This window comes from Adelges cooleyi, unplaced genomic scaffold, assembly GCF_023614345.1.
Source record: "Adelges cooleyi isolate 19-005CV unplaced genomic scaffold, UGA_ACOO_1.1 ACOO_flye_CR_arks_rails_tigmint_CR_PRNA_108, whole genome shotgun sequence".
In the NCBI taxonomy this organism is placed as follows: Eukaryota; Metazoa; Arthropoda; class Insecta; order Hemiptera; family Adelgidae; genus Adelges; species Adelges cooleyi.
The window spans coordinates 8,291,316-8,303,552 of NW_026095761.1; the positions used below are offsets into that span (position 1 = coordinate 8,291,316).

The following is a 12,237-nucleotide window of genomic DNA, read 5'->3' on the forward strand; positions in this document are numbered from 1 at the left end:
TAGGGGGCTAAAAATTCGGTAGCAAATTGACTTCAGCTTTGAATAAATCATAACAGGGGAAGGGAATTAACCCAATCATCCTCGATCTGCGCCTATAATGATAAAAATAATAATTTTTATTTATAGAATAAATCTAAGTACATAATAGTTATAAATTTTACCTATAGAGCAATACATTAAAAAAGTGTAGAAGAAAAAAAATCAGTAAACAATAAAGTAGGTATATACATGTAGGTGTATGTGACTCACTTAAGATATATCATATATGTCAGTATTAGATATATGATATACTACTTTCAGTATAAGTTCATCTACGTTGCTCGTAAGGAAAAATTATGAATAAGTATAAGATATCTATTCATTATTAAAATTATCACAGATTCACTATTTTAAGAAAACATTTTTTTTATAATACAACAAAGCCATCGAACAAGCACAATGAACTATAAGAATACTACATCTCTCGGCCGTATATTATTTGTCAATATTATAATTTATAACGCAGAAAAAATCCACGCGTATATCACTTATTTATAATACAGGTTGAATTTTTCTTACAAGTTCTATGTCTTATATCTTATAACTCTAAAAAAAAGAACCTTTCTCAAATCATATAAATTTCATAAGTATGAATCAGGTACGATGCGTACTTGATTTAAGTATGGTGAAATATTTATCAGTTTTCTGTACGCCTATTTTATATACTTGTATTAACCACATTTTAGTGGCTCCAAGTCTTGAATTTCGAGTTATTCTAGTTAAAACTTAAATCACAATAATCTTGTTGAACAATATTTATTTAAGTGTAATTTTTAGTGACACCACACCCAGTGGTTTTAAAAAACAAATCAAAAGTCTGGTATTAATATACAAATGTAATAAAATGATACATCCAAGGATAGATTAATACGTTTTTGAGTTATTCGCCTCATGTAATTAAGTCAATAAATACATTTTTGTAAAGTATAAAGTAATTAATATGATAAAATAAATATATAAATACTTTTAGTTTGTTTATATTTTTTAGGTTGTGGGGGAAATGTGTAGAAGGTATGTAAAAAACACACCTGAATAAATGAAGAAAAACTTCACCTATTAGCTTGTTTCAGCTCCTTTAGTTGAGAGTTTTCAATGTCTTGTACATATTTATTTTGTTAGGTTTGCACAATAACCTAGTTAACTATGAAACAATTAATTTTGTTAACTTATAGGAAGCGTGATATTCAACCTGTGTTTTAGTTATATTTTATTATATAGACCGATTTATTATTATTTGTTGATTTTCATACGCAAAGAAGGTCGATTTCATTACATCAATATCTTAATTTTTTTTTAACGCGTTTTCTTTAATACCGGAGAAAAAGTTATCTCAATATTGTGCTCATCAGAACCCCTCCTTAGCCAATTCGAGATACTGCCTTTTTTACTGGTAATACAGAAAACACGTGTAAATACATCAGTAACATTTTTTTTTTTATTGAGATACGACCTTTTTATGTTGCGGACTGGGGTAGATATATTAGTTGTATTATTATAATAATAATAAGTAATAATTTAATAATATATTATGTACATTATTATGATATTGTATTATTTATATTTGTATAATTTTTTTAATTTTCCTACAGTTTACCTTTTCAGTTGACCAATGGTAGCTTATTCAAATAAGAAATCCTCAACATTTATGATATATTAACTATTATGAACTATTTATAAATAAAATATGCAAAATGTCGATTAATCAATAGTTTTCATTAAGAATTACATACATCTTAGCCAGCATACTTAAATGTATGTTTTTACTAACTTTTATTTTTAGTAACATACAATTTAAACGCAACATTTTTGAATTGATAATATGAAGTGTTTTACTGTAAATTATCATTATAAATTAACTAGTTTTTTAAAAGGATATCATACACTTGTTAAAACATAAATATATATGTATAATCATCTATTAAAATAATTACAGAAATAAATATTACCTTTTCAACTCCTAACTATATATTACAATAGAATAAGGTAAAGTTTTCTATTTAAAACTACAGGGTTTGGATTTGAATAATTGTTAAGATGATATTTAAGAAAAACGAAACCCCTTAATTTTATTTATACCAATTTTATTTTTATGTACACATATAAAACAAAACGAGCTTAGATCATATTTTGTAGTATAAATATAAAATATAAATTAATTGTACAATATTTTTAATTAAAACTTAGTTTATGTACATATTAAAAAAAAAACACATGCAAGACAGATTTTTTTATCATGCCAGTATTTACAAGCATTTAAATTATAAGTCAGTTTTTGTGTATATTCAGCTCAAACTAAATTCTTGTTCACCAAGTAACGCCACAATAATGTAATTATAAAACAAACAATCAAATCAAGATAAAAACCATTATAGTTGTTTTTGATACTACTATTCAATAAATGGTTATTATTTTTTTTTATAAAACTAATTTTATTATTACCGATAAGATATAATGAATGAAAATCAACATACAATCACTAGTTATATTGTTACCGTTAAGAAGTCAGTTTATAAAAATAATATACAACATAAAATGACTATTTGAAATATACATTTATATTATTTTAAAATTTGAAAAACAAAACAACATTGTTTTGTTAATATTGAATCAGTCACACACAAAAGGTTTAAACATCTTACTTTTTAATACAAAATCTTAAACTATATAAAATCAGTATTATCCAAGAACAAAATAAAGTAGGCATTACTTAACTGAAATAAATATATAACAATATGTTTTTACTATCGAGTTATTCTACAAGATTAGAATATTTGATAATCAAAAAAGTAGTTATTCATGTTACCATTTAATAATAAAAACTGTTATATTATTATATATTTACACTATTTATCCATTTCGAGAGCAGCAAACTGTTCTTCGTCCATTTCGGTTACCATTAAATTACCATCCGGTAATTGTAAAACGACCCTACGCGGACCGCCTACAAGAGGAAAAAGTTAGTCAGTCATTGGTTCCACAATAAAATTAAATAAAAACAATTGATATGAATAAAAACTTACCTCCAGGAGCCGGTTCGCCAGCATCGACTATTTGCGCGACTAACTGATCTTGATCTTCCTGTACTAACTGAGGAGGTTCTTGCGAGAAGTTTTCACTCGGCTGTATGACAACTTGACCACCTTGTTCTGTTGCTGATACAGGAACGTATTGACCAGTTTCGTTATCCTTCATGTACATGTTACCAGCATCGTCAGTTACCAAATTTCCTAAGTCAATCTAAAAAAAAACAACCATTTAATTTTGTTAATTAGTAACATAGTCAAAATATATAACAAATCGTAATTTTAATTTTAAAAAAATTCTCGTACCTGTTGGGGCATAATTTGCCCTACAGAATTGCCGAAATCGTCTAAAGCAATCATTCCTTCTTGATTTGAATTTCCTGTTTGAATTATATTATTTCCGTCTTCTGTAAGGAATACGCACTGTTGTCCGTCGGTCTCACCATTGCCTGCTAAAAGCACAGTTCCACCACTAGCAGCCAATTGCGCAGCAGAAACCTAAATTCATACATTATGTGTCATTTGGGGAGAAAAAAATTATTTTTAAAAATAAATATACGCCTACAAAATAGTACTAATTTGTTTTTTCAACTATCTATCATTTTTTACATAGTGTTTGGAAAGAATATGTTCAGTTTGAAAGTGCTCATGAATGCTTTCTATTTTTGTGAATAATTGCTCTGTGAAAGCATTCACTAAATAGAGATAAAAATGGGTTCAATTTTTGTAGAAGCATGTACACGATTTTAAGGGGGAAAAAATGAAACACAACTGAGAAGCCATTCGTTTTATGAGTTAACGCTCAAACAATGCATTAGCGCTGTTAAATAAAATACATCAAATTAATTTCTTTGAAGAAAAAAAAAACTAAAATTTAAAAATAGACTCTAAGAACAAAACTGTGAGATTTATTATTATGTTCATCTTTTTCTCATTATATTTACTTGATACAGCATGCCATCATCTCCAGTAATGGTTATCATACTATCTGCATCGTCGGCAGATAAAATTAGGCGTCCCGATTCATCAGTTAGAATAGCTTGTTGTCCAGCAAACTGTTGACTGGCTTGTGTCTCTTGCTGCTGCTTTTGCTGAATTTTGCGTGCCGGAACGTTTAATGAACTGTGTGATTTTGAAATACTGGAACTTACGTGCAATGACTTATTTCTGAAACCGATATAAAATAAATTTATATTATTAGGAAGTTATATCCAGTTAACAAAACACACACACACATTGATTTTCTTTGTTTAAAATAGCAGTGAAAACTATTATATATTGACTTTTACTTACGAATTATTTGGTTTTGGATTTGTTTTCTTCATGCGTAGACCTGAGTTAGAAGCGGCTGGAATGTCTTTGTAATTAACATAACTTTGTCTCGATTGAGTTTGTAATTGTGGTTGTGGACGACTGGTGTTAACCTTTTCTGGTTCGCTCATGGACACTATTGAACTTTGATTTCCGATACCACCAGAATTTGGTTCCAACTAGAATGTACAAGTGAGTGTAATTTAAAATAATTCAATCAAGCACATGAAAAATCTACTTACTTTTACAATTGTTGGTAAATTTTCATTTTGCCTATTCATCAGAGATTGATCGTCCATATTCATTAAAGACTTTGGACTTGATGGCGGTGTAGGCTCAGGCGTTTTTTCACCTTCAGCTTTCATAAGTCTTTTCCCAGTGGTGGGGCAGAGAGTCAACGGCCTGTTTGGACTATTTGGTGGTATTGAAATATCTGAAATAATTAACACAAATAAGGAATTTGTTTATTACAGCCATGACAAACTTTTGATGACAAATGTCATGATTATATTTTATACAAAAGTGTTCATTGTTATGATACGGTTCGAACCGCTGCTGTTGTGACCATTATAACGAGTTATTGAAAAAAAAATTATTAATAGTACATATTCACTAGGTATTTTTTTACTTTTTATTTCTGAATCAAGATATAAGTCATCAAAAATCTGTCAAGAACTAAGAAGAAATTTTTTTTTTTTTTTTAAAGAAAATTTAGAACCTTCTGATGGGAAATGGTCCGACAGGCCACCGTCATCGGGGTCGGACGCCGTGTCTTCCCAAAATTCTAACTGCTCTGGGGTGTTATTAGCGTAAGCACCTGGAAAATATTGGCCATGAACAGCAGCGATTAATTTCGCATTTATAAGAATTTATAACCGAAACACCCATAAAAGGCAAAACGTTATATTTAACTTAAATAGGCTAATTAATCAAAATGTGTACATTAGTAATTAATAAAAAAAATTTGTTATTCTATTAAAATTTAGTAAATAACTAAAAATAATATTGTTATACAGACTAGAAAGTTATTTTTTAATAATATAATCATACATCAAGCACAGATTTCAAAATAACCTGGTAATTAGTGACGTGGGAAAAAAGGTAATAGAATTCTTACTATAAACAGTGTGGTACCATTTCATAGCTTAGCACGACAGACAGTAGAATACACATCGGTGCTATCTATGCTATGATCAGGCATCCTACTGTTCACGGTAGATTCCGACGAGAAATCTGTTACAGCTTTTGTTGACGATGATTTGCTTATTATAAAAATACATATAAAATCTTTATGTTTTATACTAACAAAGTTAAAACAAACATCCGTCTGGTGGACAGTCACAACCGTACGTTCATTTGGCCCAGACATTAGTCAAATTTAAATACTTTGTTATATCAACACCTCCAACAAAATAGGTCATAACTCAGTTTAAAAAAAACATTTTTTTTTTAAACTGATAACACTTGTTTTCTGTATTAATGGCGAAAAAGGTAGTACCTCGAATCGACCAAAGAGGCTCTAGATAACACAACTGAGTTACGTCCTTTTTAGTTAGACGTGTTGATATGTTAATAATTAAATATTGAATTCTTTTAAACACAACCCTTTTTACTTATTTTTATTGACTACTTTTTTTTTTTAGTCAAAGCTTTATTTCAACTATTAACAATAAATAACTTTATATGAATGTAGTTATTATATTATTATAAATTAAGTTAACAGAATACAAAAAATTACTACTATTTATATAAGTTTTGTTCATTATCATTTCATGTTTAAAATATTTTTGTAAAAGTACTTTTAAAAAGATTTTACGTGGCAATCGGGTTAAACAAAACTATAAAATTAACCATATATATGAATAAAGATAAACAAATAATTGTTTTGTTATAAATCAATGCTACTATTGGTTTGTTAGTAAAAATACTCATATTTTATTTATAAATAAATAGTAACAGACATTAATTATAGTGAAATCTTTCTTTTTTCAATACTATTACATTAAATTAAATAATGACATATATAAACAAATAGAAGCTTGGTAGCAGTTAGTAAATTTTGATAAGATAAAAATTGACTGGTCTTTAAAATAAATTATGTTAATATGATGATATACATAAGTAAAATAATTACCTTGTTGGACTCTGTTGTTAAGAGTACGCCTAGGAACAAATGCCATATTACTTTGAGGTTTTATTCCGGGAGAACCCTGATGATGTTTCTATAACAAAAATATTGCATTCATAATTATTACATTACATAACTTTTATAAATGTTGAAGCAAAGGCGTTTATTTTTTAAATGTAATTTTGATATTGATACAAAGAATTATTGCCTTAAAATAATATTTAAACCTCTATTTAAAATTTAGAAACGTCAGACCTTTCTGTGTTATAATAATTATATTGTAAAAAAACATTTAAAACACAATTTTTTTTTAATAATTTAAAACAATAACATATTTTTCAATTCTTTGTTTATAATAATACGAGAAAACGTTTTAAACATTTTAAAAGCTTATCATTTGTCTAGTTTTTGATTTAAATATTAGTTTTCATTTCAAAAATTTCACTCGTTATCATTTTATTTTAACTACAGAAAATCAAATTAAAAGTCATTTTAAAGCAATTTTAGATTTATAGACCAAATAATTTATTAATGTTTAGAAAGGAATATTGTTGAGTTTTTATAAGCGCTGCTATATGAATAAGTTAATTAAATTAACTGTTATCGCTTTTTAAAAAATTAACACTTCATTAATGTTCATTTTTAGGCATTGCATGTGAACAAGTTCATAGTTTGAGTGAAATTTTTAACATTTAAATTTTCACCATTCAAAACTAACAAATATGTTATTACCTTCAAATGAGAAGGTATTTTTGCACAAAATCGATGAGAGTATTCATAACAACACCAAATTGTTTTACAAATAATTATTTATAACACAAAAAATAAGTTTAACTATGCAAAATAAAATACCTGAAGTAACGATTTTTCAAATTCAGGATTAGCAGCAGCTACTTTATGTAAAAATGGCCTAGGTTTAACAGCAGCTTGGATTTTCGTAGGAGGAGTAAATGGTCTGAAAAATAATAATAATAAAAAAAATTATCAAAAATTAATTGGTTTGCTGAAACACAATTTATTGGCTTCATCATTTACTTTTTAGCGTAGGATTTCATCAGAGGAGACGATTGGTGCACAGATTCTCTCGCTTTTGCTAAATCGAGAGTTCGTTTTTGTGGTTGAAGAGCTTGAGCCCCATCGGCATAGATGACTTTGCCTTTCTTTGGCTCGTCTCTATGTTTCATCATCATCATCATGCTCTGCGTTTTATCACTGTCGTTTAATCTGGTAAATCCATCGACACCAGAAAATAAATACATTCCCGACTGTGGAACTTGATTTGTTTCAAGTTTAACAAAACCTTTCATAGCTGCTAAAGTAACCTAAAAAAAAAAAAAAAAAGAATACAAATTAAAACATGCAACACATACATACATATATATAAATTACATACTTGTGTTAAATGAGGAGAAATTTGTAGAAGACCGACATCAGAATTTCTGTGCAAGTTATTAAAATGTGATAAATGTGTTTTAATCTTTTTAACACGTTCTTCTCGTTTTAAAACAGGATATACTGATGGTCGAGTAATACTTCTTGAAATATTAAACTTGATACGTTCTTCCATTGATAAATTACCTGAAAATTAAAATGTTATTTATTGTGGAACACAAATCAACCTCTTTAAAAATTAAAATCTTGTAGTTTTTACTTTTTAGATTAAAATGTATTAAAATAAACAACTTTTGAGGAGACCAATTTATAACAATAAAAATATGTAATATTTATTAAATGATTTAAGCGACACAAGATTTTTATGTAAGTTAATAATGTCATGGTAAATTCAAACGTGTTAATCATAATTTTTTATATAAAAAAAAATAGCCTACGACTTACTTCTAGATATTATTTTTCCTGAATTCGGATTGATATCATCATTTTCACTAACAGAAGCATTCAGTTTACTGTGCAACGATGGATCGTCCCAGTCTTCATCTTCAGACTCCGGATGGAAGTACTTTTTCTTTAAAACGGGAGTATCTTCATCTTCAACCTCGTCATCCATCATTACATAATCTCGCTTTAATACATTTTGTTGCGTTTTATTTTCCCCTGGGACTTCTTCGTTAGCTTTCATAGTACCACACCAATACTTCACATTATCCATAGCTTTTTGCTTACTACTACGAACTGGTCTCCTAAATAATATAAAGTAGAAATTGAAAATCTAAAATACATTTTTTTAATTATATATTTGTAGGTATTTAAAATATTTATTTATTGGAACTTTAGGAAATAAAAATGTTCAAAGCTTAAATGAGATAACATGGTCTGACAGTCATAAGTTCCAATAAGATGTTTCATAATAATAAAAAAACATTAGCTTAGTCTCTTGAAAATAGATTAAAGGTCAAACCAAATGTTGTTATCAACTTGTTACCAAATAATCATTTGGTCATGATCATAAATGGCTATCATTATTCTACTATTTTTTGGGATAAATAATACTCTGATAAGTTAGTCGGAATAGATATGTGTGACATTAGCCACTTGTTACTGTTTTCAATAAGTCAATAACAAATAAAAAAAATATAAAAATGTTTTTCCTGTATTAAAAATAATATTGCAAATCTGAATAGATATATATGATTATAAGAAAACTGCGCTTTAAGTCTATTACACAACGCAGTATACTTCAGTAATTATATTCTTCAATATCTTTATTTTATTAAAAAAAAAAAATCTAAGATAATGTTTTCCCTTATAATCAACTAAAATTGAAAATAATATTCTATTACAGTAAAACCTATCCAAGACAGAATAAAATCTTACCCTCCTGGTCCAATTTGCTCAACAATTTGAGGCAATACTTTGGGTTTGATCACACCAATATTTTGAATCTGTTCAATTTTTCGTGGACGTCCTGGGCCGGGTCTCTTCCCTGGTGTTAAAGAAGATCCGTTTTTGACCAAAGATTCTTCATATTGTTTAATGAGGTGTGCACAAGCAGACATATTATCTGCTGGTTCCCAAGTGTTTTGCTCGGGAGGATAACCTTCCCATTTTAATAAATACTCAAATTGTCGTTTCTTTTGATTAAAACGGCGAGCTACAACTCTTTCAACTATAAACTCTTGGCCAGATGGAAATTCTCCACTAGGTTTCATGCTTACAGGTTGTTGTCCTTCAGCCAAACTACCATTTGGAGACAGAGAACTTTGACCTAGCTTGATTATCTTGAGTAAAAAAAAAACACAAATAACATTTTTTGTTTTAAAATTCAATAGTAAAATATTCTTGATAGGTAATATTTACTTTATTAGGAATAGTTTTGGCTAACTCATCGTAGGTGTTTATAGTTTTTCCTGCTTGTATCCAACAATTTTTAACGGTATCCGGCAACAAACACCACATTTGATAAACTTTCCAAGCTTCTTGGTTTTCCGCTAGTAAAAAATTCAAAATATAATACTAATATACTTTTTTTTCTATGAGATTCAGAATTATTTTAAACACATACCAATTGTTTTGGTTTGAGAATTTTTCCATAATAAAAATCCAAGAATTTGGGGTTTGTTATCCTAAAATAATAATAATACAAAATGTATAACTTAAGCAATACATAAAAAAAAATTTTAAAAAAAATATTATTAGTGTAAGTGTATAACTAGGTTACAATTGAAATATTATACAGAAGAAAGGTAAATAATTTATCTACCGAAGTATTTTGGTCCCGAAATGCTGATACTTTTTTGCACGTTCCATTGACTTTGTGGTCTTGGAACTCCTCTACAAAATGAAATCCAACGTGGCATACGCCACATACTAAAACGTCTACATTAGACAACTCTTGTTTAATAGCTATAACAGTTAATAACAAATTTAAAATCAAATTACATTAAATAATTATCCAAAAAATTACCTGTTCCATCTGTTTCAGACTCTTCAATTTTCGTAACTATTGGTTCATCTACTTCTTGGCTCATTATAGAATTTATATCTATTAGTCTATCTTTACATAGAATCAAAAATCTAAAAAATAAAACATACAGTTAAGATATTACCTACATTCTTTAATGAGTTATTAAAAAATAAATTATCATTAAGAAAAATTCTTATCTACATTCATATTTTATTTGTCAGCGACATATTGTCATCCCAACAATTTAAACCAGTTAAATATACAAATTACATTAAACAAATAGAATAGTGTTTTATTATTTTACGCCAACAACTAAATTATGTAACAATAATTTTAGACCTCATAAATATATTTTTTTCTTAATATTAAAGTACACTATAGATGTATTAGTTAATGGCTATATCTACTTAAATTTAATTTTAAATATATTATAACATAATATAACATAACAGCATAGTAAAAACAAAATTAAATATTTTACTGATGCTTATGGAAACGAAAATTATTTTATATGTGTAATTTGTAAGAGTATTATTGACTCTTTTAGAACGACTTGAAAAATGAGTCGTATGTACCTTATCAGTTAATTTTTCATTTTCATATCTAAATTACACACTGGCTATTACCATGTATGAACGATTTGTGTACTAAATAATTTCTAAGGTTTTTGTCGGAAATTTAAAATCGAATGTCTTATCACGGATCATTGATAGTTATAGACAATTGAAAATAACATATTAATTATAGCTCAAAACCTTAAATATGCTGTTGCATTAGCAGTAAACTGGTAATAAAAACAGCAGTACTTTACAAAATTAAAAAACAAGGTATTAAATTTGCGAAAGGTGTTTTGTTGTTCCTAAGCCAAACAACAATACGTCGGTATTTAGACAAATAATGTTCGCCGTTCGTATGCGTATGCACGCAATATAATTAATAGCTAAACGCATAATTACCTTGTCGTGTATGGAATCTTTTGAAAGGGAAAATCAGAAATCACATCCGAGTAACAGAATAGCTTTGTACACAGCGCAAATATGTGATGTAAAATTTCCGTTTAAACTAAACGAATGGCGCCATATTTACAACGGTATAATACACAAACCCAGCGTACGTGCAAATTTTATAAGTGGTGACACATTTTGAAAAACGCGCATAAATCTGTTATCAGAAAGTTCGGAAGTTCGAGGAAAAAAACAAACAAAACAAAAGACAATTATTATTACTAAACAATTTTATAACCTAAATGATATTCCGGACAATATTTTAAAGAAGATACACCGCATACAAAATCGAATAAGAAATGCGCGCACTCACACGCACGCACACGCACATACAACACCAACGCGTCTTTTTCGTTGTGCCTGCTTGCAACTACCGTAAAACGGGACGCTCTGTGCTTAAGTTGGTGCCTACTTGTTTCGTTCGAACGGGGATGAGTAAAAAAATTTACTAGAAAAATAAATTATCGGCCACCTTGGTGGGCTCGAACGTACTTACAAACGTCTACTTACTTATCTGGCAGAAAGCGCAATTTTCGTAGACAAAAATATATTATTTCAAAATTTTCTCTATAATACGAAACCGACGTCAAAATGGTGGACAAGGGCGGTTGCGGTCGTTGTACATAGGTAGCGCCTGAACGCGGAATGCCGTTTGTACGTTTTGACGCTTCCCATTGGCCGGCCGCGGTCACGTGGCTGCTGCATCGATTGCTTCCCACCTCCGACGCCACTCCGCCGACTACCGGCTGCTATCGCAATAACATAATATTGTAATTTATAACTGTAGATTGAAGTACAATATTTATGTTTTATACGAAATTCGTGCCCGTTATTACAGTAATGCTGTAGGGGGTTTAGCATTTTTTCCCC

The 12,237-nt window shown here is 28.6% G+C and overlaps 1 protein-coding gene across 3 annotated transcripts; it reads right to left on the reverse strand.

The window, feature by feature from the left end:
- Window positions 1–2,145: 2,145 nt before the first annotated feature.
- LOC126845274 (uncharacterized) lies at window positions 2,146–11,996 on the reverse strand. 3 transcript variants are annotated; one of them, XM_050583932.1, is made up of 18 exons: window positions 11,878–11,996; window positions 10,364–10,473; window positions 10,160–10,302; window positions 9,962–10,022; window positions 9,757–9,887; window positions 9,274–9,677; window positions 8,338–8,639; window positions 7,895–8,079; window positions 7,537–7,823; window positions 7,354–7,456; window positions 6,508–6,595; window positions 5,092–5,190; window positions 4,616–4,806; window positions 4,356–4,552; window positions 4,007–4,229; window positions 3,369–3,560; window positions 3,060–3,276; window positions 2,146–2,980 (listed from the first exon to the last, which is right to left on the reverse strand). In XM_050583932.1, the coding sequence occupies exons 2-18, from the start codon at window positions 10,425–10,427 to the stop codon at window positions 2,883–2,885; spliced, it is 2,985 nt and encodes a 994-aa protein (XP_050439889.1). In that variant the 5' UTR covers window positions 10,428–10,473; window positions 11,878–11,996; the 3' UTR covers window positions 2,146–2,882. The 3 variants fall into 3 exon arrangements, with proteins under 3 accessions (XP_050439889.1, XP_050439884.1, XP_050439895.1); XM_050583927.1 differs by lacking the exon at window positions 11,878–11,996 and adding an exon at window positions 11,320–11,674; XM_050583938.1 differs by lacking the exons at window positions 5,092–5,190; window positions 11,878–11,996 and adding an exon at window positions 11,320–11,672 and having other exon boundaries at window positions 2,148–2,980.
- Between the last annotated feature and the right edge of the window lie 241 nt (window positions 11,997–12,237).

Bases quoted from the DNA above. Each gene is read 5' to 3' on its own strand.
- LOC126845274 (XM_050583932.1), bottom strand. From the start codon at position 10,427: ATGAGCCAAGAAGTAGATGAACCAATAGTTACGAAAATTGAAGAGTCT. The intron at 9,888-9,961 runs GTATGTGTTTAA...ATTTTTTACTAG, and splicing joins TTCTCAAACCAAAACAATTG to CGGAAAACCAAGAAGCTTGG. The intron at 6,596-7,353 runs GTATTTTATTTT...TTTTTGTTATAG, and splicing joins TTGAAAAATCGTTACTTCAG to AAACATCATCAGGGTTCTCC.